The sequence below is a fragment of the Schistocerca serialis genome, chromosome 2 (assembly GCF_023864345.2).
Source record: "Schistocerca serialis cubense isolate TAMUIC-IGC-003099 chromosome 2, iqSchSeri2.2, whole genome shotgun sequence".
In the NCBI taxonomy this organism is placed as follows: Eukaryota; Metazoa; Arthropoda; class Insecta; order Orthoptera; family Acrididae; genus Schistocerca; species Schistocerca serialis.
Window position 1 is genome coordinate 1141521056 of NC_064639.1, and position 15782 is coordinate 1141536837.

A 15782-nucleotide genomic window follows, 5' to 3' on the forward strand; every position below is an offset into this window, starting at 1 on the left:
CCACAAGGTCATCCGTTGTCGAGAGAAACATTATCGCGGTAATAAACTTAGTTTCTTAAAAGACTACTTTTTTTAAAATTTGGGATTGTGTGTCTTCTGGCTCATGCTGTAAGTATGGCTCGCTAGCTGATCCCTTCCAGTCTTCTGTTATCAGGTTTCATCGGTAACCTGAAGAAAATGTGGCTCATCGAGTAATGCAAGGAGACAACCGACGCTTATTCCGTTGTCGTGTTTGCGGCAAAAAGTTCACAAACAACAGATGTAGGTCAAGCTTGTTACTTTTCTGATATCTCTGTTGACCACACTTTTGTAGCCCCAGTCCTTCAGTTATACTGACTTACTACAGAACACAATAACAAAGTACATCCTTCTAGGAGACCAGACAGCGTTATTTTGCACTTCTATTTTAAAATCTCGAGGTGGACAGTGTTTGACACCCACCGCCTCCAGATGGCTTCACCAGAAGACCCCAGTACAGGGTTTCTCACTTCCACTAGTGGAATTTCATTTCCTGTGGATGTCTTTTAAACATATACGCGAACTTTGAACATTTAGTCCGCATTCTGACAAATTAGGTTTATCTTATATGCTCTCTAACTCTGCAATAAAATCTCATTTGATTTCTTGCCTTGTGAGACTGCGAAGATTCCCAGGCACACATTCTTCTGTCAAGAATATTTTTTGCAGGTAGTGGTCCACAGCTGGCAAATTGTTCAGAAATGACATCTTCATACCGCCAAAAGCTGTTATATTGACAATTTTTATTGCAGCTAATACGTTGAGACTACTATATTGAGAACACTCTATTAGATAAGTTCATGCTGAAAGATACTCTTATTGGGCAACCGTCCATGTTTTCTATAATTTGTGCTCTATACATCTCGCTAGGGGGATATTTATGAGTGACAGGGTCATCCTTTAAGACAGACTTTTAAATTTAACACAATGAAAGATACTCTTAGTTTGCATATCTCGAAACTGAACAGTAGAAAGATATAAAATCAATACAAACACGTAACTAAGAAGGCGAACGACTGCGTGAGTGTTAGAGCGGATCAGGCCAAGAGAGGGAGAACACCAAAATGTTGTCGTGCCCACAGGTGGTCCCTAGTACTTACTTCTATTCCCTGCGCACCATGGCTGATTATTTTCCTCCTTCGTGGCGTGAAAGCACAGCCATCATCTGCCTGGGGCCGCTAGGCGATGATTCCATCAGTGGAGTCCAAAGGAAAACTGGACGAAGGCTGAATATTCTCATACTGTGAACGTAGGGGGAGCGATCTATGTTTTGCTTGGGAAAAATCTTTCAATAGTCAAGATCGTATAAACTAGTCTTCATTGTTGACAATCGGTTTCGAACTTGTAACTGCCATCTTCTGGTCTTCATCATAATGCCCTATACTTTTAACAAATCTCCTATAATAATTTATGAAAAAATATTTGAGGAAGGAAATTTTATTTGACATTACAAATACAGAAATGGAAGCTGTACATTTACATAGCACTCCGTGGTCAAGCCACGAGTGGCCTACCGGGACCATCCGACCGCCGTGTCATCCTCAGTGGAGGATGCGGATAGGAGGGGAATGGGGTCAGCACAACGCTCTGCCGGTCGTTATGGTATTCTTGACCGAAGCCGCTACTATTCGGTCGAGTAGCTCCTCAATTGGCATCACGAGGCTGAGTGCACCCAGAAAAATGACAACAGCGCATGGCGGCACGGGTGGTCACCCATCCAAGTGCCGACCACGCCCGACAGCGCTTAACTTCGGTGAGCTCGCGGTAAGCGGTATAGGCACTGCGGCAAGGCCGTTGCCGCTGTACATTTACATAGCGTCAAAAAATTTTGTTATAAAAGGTGTTCCACTGTGTATTAGTCTCTCATTCCATGTTGTCGTTATGGAGGATAAACTGCAGCAAATTATACACATTTGCAGTTAAGAAGCATGTTGTGCATGTGGGTGCTTTCGCATACATAGCACTCACAGAAGCACTCAAAACGCACTGTGTACATTTGTATATGTGTTTAAGTTTGCGTGACATGTTACATACATCGTGGATCCATCTTAGCCGAAGTATACGGTGGAAGTGGTTGACAGTAAGGCACGAAAGGAATTGTTCGTTCATTTACTGAAGTAATTGTAGAGCCAACTTCAGCACAGCTGTGGCGTATGCCTCAATTGAACGGACTGCCCTTCGATGCTATATCTAAAGTTTACTAGATGGGGAGGATCCCGTAAGAGAAATTTCGTTTGGAGAATGGGAACAGCTGGCATAGGTGGACTGTAGTTAGCGAGCGTGATGATCAAATGTGTTTGTAACAAGTAGTAAATATAGCAGTTCTTCGCTGTTGAAAAATGCCACTTCAGATGTGTCTGATGGTGGTGGACTTTTGCTGCAATTAGTTCGATGACTAGAAACAAAGTGGCTTGCTCGCGGCAGACTCACAAGATCAATACTGTTTCCCCGCGGACACGGATCGACCAGGAGAGCACATCGCCGCCAGCGACTCACCGTCTTGAGGCTGGCCTCGCAGAAGGCGTCCAGCTTGGCGCGCTCCTCCTCCAGCGCCTGGAGGCTCTTCACCTCGCGGTCCAGCGCCACCGACGGCGGCTTCGTGCGCGTCTTCTTACGCTGCTTCTTCACCGCCGCCGCCGCCTTGCTGTACGTCTCCGACCGCTGCTTGTGCTGCTGGAGAAAGCGCTTCTGCTCGCTCTGAAACACAGCGGGCACAAACTCCTAGTCTCCTCAACTTACGAAGCAAACATTCCGAGGCATATCCATAGAACTACAGACCTACATCATTGACGTCGGTTTGCAGTAGGGTTTTGGAGCATATACTGTATTCAAACATTATGAATCACCTCGAAGGGAACGATCTATTGATATGTAATCAGCATGGTTTCAGAAAACATCGTTCTTGTGCAACGCAGCTAGCTCTTTATTCGCATGAAGCAATGGCCGCTATCGACAGGGGATCTCAAGTTGATTCCGTATTTCTAGATTTCCGGAAAGCTTTTGACACCGTTCCTCACAAGCGACTTCTAATCAAGCTGCGGGCCTACGGGGTATCGTCTCAGTTGTGTGACTGGATTCGTGATTTCCTGTCAGGTAGGTCGCAGTTCGTAGTAATATACGGCAAATCATCGAGTAAAACTGAAGTGATATCAAGTGTTCCCCAGGGAAGCGTCCTGGGACCTCTGTTATTCCTGATCTATATAAATGACCTAGGTGACAATCTGAGCAGTTCTCTTAGGTCGTTCGCAGATGATGCTGTAATTTACCGTCTAGTAAGGTCATCCGAAGACCAGTATCAGTTGCAAAGCGATTTAGAAAAGATTGCTGTTTGGTGTGGCAGGTGGCAGTTGACGCTAAAGAACGAATAGTGTGAGGTGATCCACATGAGTTCCAAAAGAAATCCGTTGGAATTCGATTACTCGATAAATAGTATAATTCTCAAGGCTGTCAATTCAACTAAGTACCTGGGTGTTAACATTACGAACAAGTTCAGTTGGAAAGACCACATAGATAATATTGTGGGGAAGGCGAGCCAAAGGCTGAGTTTCATTGGCAGTACACTTAGAAGATGCAACAAGTCCACTAAAGAGACAGCTTACACTACACTCGTTCGTCCTCTGTAGAATATTGCTGCGCGGTGTGGGATCCTTACCAGTGGGATTGACGGAGGACATCGAAAGGGTGCAAAAAAGGGCAGCTCGTTTTGTATTATCACGTAATAGGGGAGAGAGTGTGGCAGACATGCTGCGCGAATTGGGATGGAAGTCATTACAGCAAAGACGTTTTTCGTCGCGGCGAAATCTATTTACGAAATTTCAGTCACCAACTTTCTCTTCCGAATGCGAAAATATTTTGTTGAGCCCAGCCTACATAGGTAGGAATGATCATCAAAATAAAATTAGAGAAATCAGAGCTCGAACAGAAAGGTTTAGGTGTTCGCTTTTCCCGCGTGCTGTTCGGGAGTGGAATGGTAGAGAGATAGTATGATTGTGGTTCGATGAACCCTCTGCCAAGCACTTAAATGTAAATTGCAGAGTAATCATGTAGATGTAGATGTAGATGAAATAAATGCCGCTAATGAGCTGAAATGGAAAGATCGGATGGCACTGATGACGGGAGTCCCCATCCGGAGATGTTCGGCCGCCGAGTTTCATGTCTTTTCAGTGGACTACTTGGGTTTCGATGATGATGAGGAGTCCCCGAGCGATAAAAAATCTCTGCTAGGTTGACAGAAGAGCTTGTGCGAAGTTTGGAAGGTAGGAGACGAGGTACTGGCAGAACAGAAGTTGTGAGGACGGGTCGTGAGTCATGCTTGGGTAGCTCAGATGGTGGAGCACTAGCCCGCGAAAAGCAAAGGTCCTGAGATCGAGTCTCGGTCCGGTACACAGTTTTACTCTGCCAGGAAGTTTCAAAAAAATCTCTGATACTCCTTGGAATCAAACTCGGGTCAGACGTGCTGACCCGGGAGCTAAAAAAAAAGGTCAGAATACGTGCACCAACAAACGTGCTGCACACGGCTGTTCCTCGGTTTGCATCAGAGACGCCTCGCATAACTGTCGCCACGGAGCGCGCGCTACTGGTAAACCTCTTTTACAGTTCGATTACTGTGCGCCAGTAGCACTCCAGAAGTTCCTGACACTCAAGGGTATGAACAAAGGAGTTCTTCCGAAGTATGCTAAGGGTAAGGAGAAAGTGATTACAAAATTCGAAATAACAGGTCCTTTTGAAGTGCGGTGTGGTGGAGAGAGGAAAGCAGCTGATCCGACAAAGTAGCTAATCCGACGATTGTCGAAGACGTGGTTCAAATGGCTCTGAGCACTATGGGACTTAACTCCTGAGGTCATCAGTCCCCTAGAACTTAGAACTACTTAAAGCTGACTAACCTAAGGACATTACACACATCCATGCCAGAGGCAGGATTCGAACCTGCAACCGCAGCGGTCTCGCGGTTCCAGACTGTAGCACCTAGAACCGCTCGGCCAATCCGGCCGGCTAGGAGACGTGGCCACAACAGTTTCGTGAGGGATCGAGCGGTGCAGTGCACGGGGAAATGAACAAACTTTTGATTTGCCTGCGTACACGATGCATAGAATCCTACGAAACGTCCTGCATTGCTATCCATACACAGTCACCCATGTTGAGGAATTCCTTCCTGCTGATCTACCGGCAAGACAAATGTTAGATCTGGAATTTCTTCCACCCAAGGAAGCCGGCTGGTGTGGCCGAGCGGCTCTAGGCGCTTCAGTCCGGACCTGCGCTGCTGCTATGGTCGCAGGTTCGAATCCTGCTTCGGGCATGGATCTGTGTGCTGTCCTTAGGTTAGTTAGGTTTAAGTAGTTCTAAGTTCTAGGGGACTACTGACCTCAGATGTTAAGTCCCATAGAGCTCAGAACCATTTGAACCATCTGAACCAGCCAAGGAAGTGGACAATGACTGGCCATGGAACATTTTCTGGACAGACGAGACCATTTCCATCTCCAAGGATATGCCAATTCGGCGAACTGCAGCATATGTTGTGCAACTGAAAATCCGCATGCGCATCAGTCAGTACCACTTCATTCTGTAAAGGTGACTGTGTGGTGTGGTGTGGGTTGACGGCTTCGTTTATCGTAGGCCCGTAATCTTCGAGAAGAGGAATCCTGCATATTCTGTTACGTGCAGCGTCATTGGTAAACGCTATGAGATTCTTTTGCGCACCAACGTCATTCCAACCCTTCAACAGTGTAGATGCGTGAGTGCAGGATCATTTTTGTGCAAGACGGCGTTCCTCCACACATTGGACAGCGAATGAAGCTGCTGCTGCAGAGGTATTTCGGAAATGATAGAATTATCAGCCGCTATTTCCCTTCAGTCTGGCCATCTAGATCGTCCGTTCTTAATCCGTGTGACTTCTGGCTGTGGGTTTCTGAAAGATGTTGTGTTGAGTGCTCCAATTATGAACGTAGATGAATTGAAGGCACGTATTGCGCAAAACATGCTGAACGTGAACCCTGAGACAATCCTATCAGTTGTGTAAGATGCTGTTTCTCGATTTCAAGTTTCGACAGGAAACGGTGGACAGCGTATTGAACTGGTTTTGCATCAGTCTCACGATAGTTAGAAACCGATGCTATTTTGCATTTTATGTGCTTTTTGATCCCAGGACAATCAAAACCCGTTGTAATTTTGATTCTTATATGTTTTTTGGCCTCAGGACATTAAAAAACTGATTTTTCCTGTGCGATGTGGTACGCTTTCCGTAGTGGATAGGCTTACCCAAGTAAACAGTGCCACAACTTTTGATTGTCGAACTAGTACTGGCATCAGAATGAAATTTTCACTCTGCAGCAGAATTTTAGTACAGGCATGTAGACTGAGCAGTACAGATACAGTAATGTGCAACTAAAACCATAGCCGTCGTATTGCGATTCATCTGTCATTTGTAGCTGACCCCAATGACGTTCAGACACTTACAGTGCAATTTATTGGTAACATTATTGTTAAACTTTTTTGTTGCTCGACGTTTCCAGCTGTGTCAAAAATCAATAATACAGGGTGTATCAAAAAGAATGATCCGATTTTTAAAATAATTATAACTATTGTGTTGTTTGAGATATGTGCGTGAACAACGTACTATTGGAAAGAGCAAACACTCAAATTTTACATGGTTCCCGCTAGTAGCAGAGGTGCGCCCACTTCAGTTCTAGTAAAAATTGTGTCGGGACAACAGAAAGCATTTTGTGTTCTACGTTTTGCGCAGCGTCGCTCAGTATTAACTGTTCAGCGTGACTTTCGTACTAGGTGTGGTGTGGATCCTCCTACAGCACAGAGCATTAAACGATGGCATGAACAATTCCGAGAAACAGGTTGTTTGTGTAAACGCAAATCGTCGGGCCGTCCTCGATTGTCTGACACAGATGTCGAAAGCATCCCCCATAGTTTCATAAGGAGTACGCAGAAATCCGTTCGCCGTGCAGTTCAACAGCACAACATGGACCCGATGTCCGTCTGGCGTGTGTTTTGTCGACGCTTGCACATGAAATCATACAAACTTCAGCTACTGCAAGCTCTTCGTGAAGGTGACAAACAACAACGTGTGTTCTGTTTAAATGGTTCAAATGGCTCTGAGCACTGTGGGACATCTGAGGTCATCAGTCCGCTAGAACTTAGAACTACTTAAACCTAACTAACCTAAGGGCATCACACACATCCATGCCCGAGGCAGGATTCGAACCTGCGACCGTAGCGGTCGCGCCGTTTCAGACTGAAGCGCCTAGAACCGCTGGGCCACAGCAGCCGGCGGAGTTATGTAATTTCGTTGTTGGAAAGATGGAGGATGACAGTTTTTTTCCACGCTTAGTGTTCCGTGACGAGGCAACATTCCATTAAAATGGAAAGGTGAATTGTCATAATGTGAGAATATTGGTTTCGGAACAACCACCTGAAGTTGTACAACATGGGGGGGACTCTCCAAAATTTAGTATGTTTTGCGCTGTTTCGTGGTAACAGGTGTATGGTCCATTTTTCTTTGCCGATAACAGGAAGAACATATCTCGACATGCTGGAGAACTTTCTTTTCCCACAACTGAAAAACTAATTTGAAAGGCTTCATTTACCAACAGTTTGGGGCACCGCTACACCGGCATTTAGAAGTGCGGGGATTTTTAAATCAGAGGATTACTGAACGATAGACCGGTCGCACTGGACCAAATGATTCAGCCTTATGTTACTGGCCTCCAAGGTCACCGGACCTTTCTGTACGTGATTATTTCTTGTGGGGGCTTATAAAAGACTCTGCTTCTATGCCTCCGTTACCAGCAACAGTGAATGAACTGAGACATCGCACAATAGGAGCTGTGGAAGCTGTAACTCAAGACACGCTCGCTGCGATGTGGGAACAATATGAATACCGCATTCACATAAGTCATGCACCTCAAGGGGGGCATGCTGAACGCCTATGAAAAGGTATGAAAAAAAAAAAACTTTTTGACTTTCCCGTTCATCAAAAAACAAAATTCATTATAAATGTTCATTAGGTTCAGAAATGTAGACATGCCTAATCGGATGATTCTTTTTGCTATACACTGTATTGAGGTATCACGTGTCCACACCTCCCCCACAGGCGTGTCACAGTTAATAACTGAGTAGCAAGTTTCCGTCCAACGCTGGTAGCTGTCAGGCAGGATTCGGAAAACCCACTGGAGCACGCCAGCTCAGCCACGCTTCCAGCGGCTGTGGACTACGAGCGCCCTCTGCAGCCACGATATAGGATGGCAGGCAGCAGTGACCCAGCCGTCTCGCGCTTGGAGCCTCTTGCTTGTAACACTCCGATAGACGGACTCTATTTCTTGCTGTATCATTTGTAATGAGTCTTCATATGTTTCGAGAAATACAAGTTAATTAAATATTCTGTTTTTAGAGTTACTTGTTCACTAATCATTTCTGCTCCTGTACAGCTTTCCTATGAAGACAGTTGCTGGACCGCTCCGTAGCCAACCTCCGCTCACCGTTGTGTATGAAGTCGTACACAACAAATGTGCCATTCAAATTTGATGTCATTCTGAGGTCCTCTCCCTACTGTGTCTTGAAACCAGAACTTTAATTATGGACATCCTTTATACACTCCTGGAAATTGAAATAAGAACACCGTGAATTCATTGTCCCAGGAAGAGGAAACTTTATTGACACATTCCTGGGGCCAGATACATCACATGATCACACAGACAGAACCGCAGGCACATAGACACAGGCAACAGAGCATGCACAATGTCGGCACTAGTACAGTGTATATCCACCTTTCGCAGCAATGCAGGCTGCTATTCTCCCATGGAGACGATCGTAGAGATGCTGGATGTAGTCCTGTGGAACGGCTTGCCATGCCATTTCCACCTGGCGCCTCAGTTGGACCAGCGTTCGTGCTGGACGTGCAGACCGCGTGAGACGACGCTTCATCCAGTCCCAAACATGCTCAATGGAGGACAGATCCGGAGATCTTGCTGGCCAGGGTAGTTGACTTACACCTTCTAGAGCACGTTGGGTGGCACGGGATACATGCGGACGTGCATTGTCCTGTTGGAACAGCAAGTTCCCTTGCCGGTCTAGGAATGGTAGAACGATGGGTTCGATGACGGTTTGGATGTACCGTGCACTATTCAGTGTCCCCTCGACGATCACCAGTGGTGTACGGGCAGTGTAGGAGATCGCTCCCCACACCATGATGCCGGGTGTTGGCCCTGTGTGCCTCGGTCGTATGCAGTCCTGATTGTGGCGCTCACCTGCACGGCGCCAAACACGCATACGACCATCATTGGCACCAAGGCAGAAGCGACTCTCATCGCTGAAGACGACACGTCTCCATTCGTCCCTCCATTCACGCCTGTCGCGACACCACTGGAGGCGGGCTGCACGATGTTGGGGCGTGAGCGGAAGACGGCCTAACGGTGTGCGGGACCGTAGCCCAGCTTCATGGAGACGGTTGCGAATGGTCCTCGCCGATACCCCAGGAGCAACAGTGTCCCTAATTTGCTGGGAAGTGGCGGTGCGGTCCCCTACGGCACTGCGTAGGATCCTACGGTCATGGCGTGCATCCGTGCGTCGCTGCGGTCCGGTCCCAGGTCGACGGGCACGTGCACCTTCCGCCGACCACTGGCGACAACATCGATGTACTGTGGAGACCTCACGCCCCACGTGTTGAGCAATTCGGCGGTACGTCCACCCGGCCTCCCGCATGCCCACTATACGCCCTCGCTCAAAGTCCATCAACTGCACATACGGTTCACGTCCACGCTGTCGCGGCATGCTACCAGTGTTAAAGACTGCGATGGAGCTCCGTATGCCACGGCAAACTGGCTGACACTGACGGCGGCGGTGCACAAATGCTGCGCAGCTAGCGCCATTCGACGGCCAACACCGCGGTTCCTGGTGTGTCCGCTGTGCCGTGCGTGTGATCATTGCTTGTACAGCCCTCTCGCAGTGTCCGGAGCAAGTATGGTGGGTGTGACACACCGGTGTCAATGTGTTCTTTCTTCCATTTCCAGGAGTGTATAAGCAGCAGAAAAGAGAATAATGGGGTATCATTCTAGTGACAGTACATGTCGTAGATTGGGAAATAACTGACAGAGTAGTATCTTCGACACTTTTCAACACATAATGCGCCTCTTTCTGGCGCAATAGCCATAATTAGGCATTTAGCAAATTACCTATGCTACGTAATTTTCCTTCCTGTCATAAAATCGATTTGAGAACATCCCATCGTAAATTATTCATCTGCTAATAATAAACAAATGTGTAAGATCAGGTCAAATAATTCTATTAAAATTTCGGTGTAAGTTGGAGTGTTATACTAAAGTCACGTGATAATCGAGAATCTCGAATGTAAACAATGCTAAGGGATCAATTGCTTCTTTTCAGAAACTGAGCAGTAAAAGTTCAATAAAATTCCGTAAATCACATATTTAAAACATATCCAATGTGATTTGTTTATTGGGATATGTCACTGTTTACAAATATTCATTTTTTTAAATCGTAAATTCTATGAACAGTGTTGTTCTTAAAATACGTCAATGTGCACTTAACATTGTTTACACTCAAACTGAGTACACTCAACATGGATTACCATTAAGTTACCACTGTTTACTTGCTGGTAGAGTCAATGAAACATTACTTCGATACCGTTCAAAAACTTTTATGAGGCCCATGGTGTTTTAGCTTATGATACCAAGATTTGCATTACCTGTTTTTGTACCAATATGGTATAACAACCTTAGAAATTAAAATTCAGCTCAGTATATAATCAATTTTATTATTGCCTTACTACAGCATATAAACAGTGTTAAGCAATATCCTTAACATTTCTTCCACCACTCTGTCATGTGAGTTCATGTAAACTATGGTAAGGGACACAACTGAACATTGTTTATTAGCTTAAATAATGATTCACTTTTACATTATTAGCAAGAACTTTTGAAGAGCATTTGTAAATTTTTTTTTGGAAATTTGTGGTAAGATCTTATGGGAACAAACTGCTGAGGTCATCGGTCCCTGAGCTTACACACTACTTAATCCAACTTAAACTAACTTACGCTAACGACAACACACACTCCCATGCCCGATGGAGGGCTCTAAGTCCCGACGGACGTATCCGCGCGGACCGTGACAAGGCGCCGTAGACCGTGCGGCGAAGCGCATTTGTGTTCAGGAAAATATTCAGCAGTTTTGTCTGAGTCGTAGTCATCTCTTTCACTCTCGGATGTGTACAAATGGCCCCTTCGAAGCATTTTCCTGGCACGAACACAGCACACGTTACTGTTACTGGTAGTAGTGTTTCTGGTACACATCCTGAGAATGTTATCATTAGTGAGGACGACGGTTCAAACCCGCGTCGGGTCACCCTGATTTAGGTTTTCCGTTTTTTTTTCCCGAAATTGCTTCAGCTATTGCCTGGATGGTTCCTTCGAAAGAGTACCGCCGACTTCCTTCCCAATCCTACCCCAATTTGATGGGGCCGATGGCCAAGCTGTTTGGTCCCCTCTGCCAAATCATCCATGAAATGTTTCAAATGTCTCCAAGCACTATGGGACTTAACATCTGAGGTCATCAGTCCACTAGACTTAGAACTACTTAAAACGAACTAATCTGACATCACACCCATCCATGCCCGACGCAGGATTCGTACCTGCGACCGTAGCAGCAGCGCGGTTCCGGACTGAAGCGCCTAGAAGCGCTCGGCCACAGCGGCCGGCAAATCATCAATCCATCCATTAAAGTTAGAAATGGAGCTGCCAATTCTCAGTTGTAGCGGAACTGTCAACGCACTATGCTCTACGTATAGTAACTGTTTCTCGTCGCCCTGCCCCTTAACCATCCTTTACAGTCGATATCTTCAATTCCGGCCTTACGTTGGCGAATTGCGCGGTTCGCTATCCTCTCTCAGAAGACATTCCTGCTCTCTTGTCTGGAGAAGCGGGGAAAACTACAGAAGGGCTAGAGAACGGCGGTGCCTGTGAGGAATGGAGATGAAAGCAGCCAATGGAGAACAAAATGGATATCTCCCGGTGGGCGCGCACCATTTCGCAAATGCGATTTTCGGCTTTGTCTCGGCCCGCAGGCAGCAGGATACGCACACAAAGAAGTGGACGGAGGACGGCGTCCCTCCCGGCGACAGCAGGTGTCACAACCTGCGTGGGGCGCTGAGGCGGGCCAAGCAGCTGGCGGGCCGCCGGTAAGCGCCGTGGGAGGCGCAGCTGGCCAGAGGATCAGCCACGCTGCAGCCAGCAGGGGCGGCGCAAACAACGGCCTCTTAAGCGTGGCGCTCAGCGTCCATTACCTGTCTCAGCAGGGGGCGACAGTCCGCCAGAGTGGACGCTCCCTCCCGGGAGCGAGCGCCACCTACACCGACCTTATCGATTCCGTCTTTGAAATACGTTCGAGCTTCGCAAGAAGTAACTGTGCAAGGGTCTGTTGTATACTCCTCAAGGCCGGCCGCTGTGGCCGAACGGTTCTAGGCGCTTCAGTCCGGAACCGCGCTCTTGCTGCGGTCGCAGCTTCGAATCCTGCCTGGGCCACGGATGTGCATGATGTCCTTAGGTTAGTTAGGTTTAAGTAGCTCTAGGTCTAGGCGACTGATGACCTCAGATGTTAAGTCCCATAGTGCTTAGAGACATTTGAACCATTAACTCCTCAAAAGAAGTTAGATTCTTGGCCACAGAGAATGATGCAACAGTTTTTGCACCTAACGGCTGGTTTCTGTTGCCCAGCGTACAGAAGCAGTGCAAATGTACGTATTTTCTTCTTTGTAATGTGTTAATCAGGGTTGCATTACTTGGCGACACTTGTTAGTTGTCGTGGGGATGTTCCGCTCCGTGCGGTGGCGAAACCTGTAAGCGGTTGCCGTGAAGAGTGTCGGAAATGGCCAAGGTGGGCAGTTTGTTGTGGGCCTGCGACCTAGAAGGTACCTGCAGTACTTGTAACATGCCGGTTGCCGTTACAGGGTGGAGTTGCGAGAAGTGTGCCGTGGTAGTTGTAGGAATGTTGGCCAGTTTTATTGCAGCACGTCGTAAGGCGTGTAATTGTACCGGAATCCGCATTACCGCCCAGCACTACATGAATGGCAATTATCTACGATACTTCGGAGTATTATAAAAGTACAACTGAACATACAGGAGGGAAAAATGTTACTTGAATGGATATGGTTAGGCGTTCTAAGGAATATGACATACAAGAAGGTACATTTCTTCTGTTGCTTAAAGAGGCTTCTTTAATCTAGAATGAGATTTTCACTCTGCAGCGGAGTGTGCGCTGATATGAAACTTCCTGGCAGATTAAAACTGTGTGCTGGACCGAGACTCGCACTCGGGACCTTTGCCTTTCGCGGGCAAGTGCTCTACCAACTGAGCTACCGAAGCACGACTCACGCCCGGTCTCATAGCTTCACTTCTGCCAGTATCTCGTCTCCTACCTTCCAAACTTTACAGAAGCTCTCCTGCGAATCCCGAGTTCGAGTCTCGGTCTGGCACACAGTTTTAATCTGCCAAGAAGTTTCTTTAATCTAGACTATCTACGAGAGTATTCCCGTTACTAGATTGTGTATTTCATACTGGCTGTCTGAGGTTTCGTTTGCTAACTCGTGTGGTTGGATTTAAGCATGTAAACTGGTTCAGAGCTCTCAGGCGGCGCCTATGGTGTGTGTGTGTGTGTGTGTGTGTGTGTGTATGTATGTGTGTGTGTGTGTGTGTGTGTGTGTGTGTGTGTGTTAATTCCTAAGGGACCAAACTGCTGAAGTCATCGGTCCCTAGACGTACACACTATATAAAATAACTTAAACTAACTTATGTTAAGAACAACACACACTCCTGCCCGATGGAGGACTCGAACATCCGGCGGGAGGGGTCGCAAAATCCGTGACATGGCGCCTCTGATCGTGCGGCCATTCCGCGCGGCCCTCTGATTTGGTTGTGGCTGTTTCTGACACAGCTAACTAGGCACAGTGGCTTGTGTTTGTGAAGTTGTTACCTCTTTGGGTGTTGAGCGTTAATGTTCTACGAGCCAGCTCTAACGAGTGGTAACTTGACACAAATTTTACACTGGTCCTTTACGTGTTAAGCTGATTTAATATTCTGGGCCACAGTGATGACTTGACGGTGTGATGTAAATTTTTATGTATTATATTTTAAGAAGTATCTTGTAATGGTTAGCAACTCGGTCTTGTAAGTTATTTTATATCTACCAAGGTTTTCTTAGGGCTTTAGAATATAACTGGGCCTCCCCATGATGGTGTAATGGCTCCATGTGAGCCGGTACACGGCTTGACACAACACACCTGAGTGTCCCTCTGACACTCAGGGAAGATCAATTTCGATTCATTATTCGAAATCGTGTTTAGTATAGTTAATTACTAAAATTATCATTCTTAGTATTGTCTGCAAGTGTGAATGCGGTCGTCTGTTGATGTATGCGTGGGCTGCCTGCTGTGGGGTCTATGAATGTGTTGATGCAGTTTAGCCAACCGTGGTATTAAGCAGAGTGCGGCTGCACTTGACCACAGAGACGTAAGTTCCTCGCGCGTTATCAGGCCCCGTTAGGTTGGCAAATAGCACCTGTGCTGACTCTCTGAGCTCTTCTGGCCACCGTGTGTGGACGCCGGACGAGGGGAGACGGTTAGGCATTCCCTTCTGAGACTCTGGTGACTATAGACGCTCTGCGTGATGGCTCCTATAATCTTAGTTAGGAGAGATAGGTTGGATAAAATTGCTATTTTAATTTCGTATTACTTATGATGGGCCAGCATTCCATAGAATCGAATTATTAAGTAAAGTGAGTAATATTTTCATGTTTTTAGGATGTAATGGTTGTTGTTATGTAGAATTCTTAACATGGTTTCACACAGAAACGCCATATTTCCGTCAGCATTTCAATCAAGTTATTGAAAACTTCAACTTCAAGCGAACCGTTGAGCAGAAGTTTTGTGTAGTGATGTCTTTCATAAACGACAGAGGTGCCATTTTCAAGTTTAGGATGCCTCCAAGGCTTTGCGGAAAGCAAGTATCGTGCAATAGTAATCTAATGTGGTGTTACTTTAACGTATGTTACTGACATGTTTGTAAAATTTTGTACCATGGTCTGAGTGGGTTTTGTTTTAAGATATCTTCTCGAGTAAATATTAATTATTTAACGGGGTATGGTTGGTGGATTGTTAATGCATTTTGAAGAATTTAACTTCCAATTGGGGCCGTTTTGTAACCTTCTTATGTACGGCGGGCTGGAAGGAGTCTGACAGCCACAAGCGCGAGTTAGTTGGACAACAATTGGCCAGTGGCAATACATTTTATTTTTCAGATGACATGAGTCACTTTCAAATAGGCCTCTATCCCGTAACAGAGTAGCCAGCATGGAACTTAAGTACTAACGACTTGTACCTTGTAGATGTGCCCTTGCCTAAGTAGTTACCAGAGCTACTTTTTGTATTACTGTGCTTATGTAAGTTGTTTTACTCTCTTCCTTGGCATATACGCTTTGTTTCTTTTAAAAAATATATTAAAAAGCTCTACGTGTTCAGTTAATAAATGTTGGAGCTGTCATTTTGCGCTTTAATAATACAGACCTTTCTTCACTACACAGTTTGGTACTGGGCAGAGGTATAGTCGTTACTGGAAACTATATGTTTGACGGTGTGTAGTTCTATATGAAAGCCAGATTTAGTCAATGGAACAGATGCGAGGCGATGCGTCATCGAATGGAAAGCTGCATGTTTGTGGCTGTGTGACTGCTGGGAACTTGCAGGGATTAGC

General features: G+C 46.2%; 1 protein-coding gene across 1 annotated transcript in view; it reads right to left on the minus strand.

Moving 5' to 3' along the window:
- The window catches only part of LOC126456672 (brain-specific angiogenesis inhibitor 1-associated protein 2), a 628716-nt gene that overhangs the window by 98719 nt on the left and 514215 nt on the right, over positions 1–15782 (minus strand). Inside the window, exon 6 of the mRNA XM_050092414.1 lies at positions 2515–2715. Within this exon, the coding sequence (XP_049948371.1) occupies positions 2515–2715 (201 nt within the window). The remainder of the gene's footprint in view (positions 1–2514; positions 2716–15782) is intronic.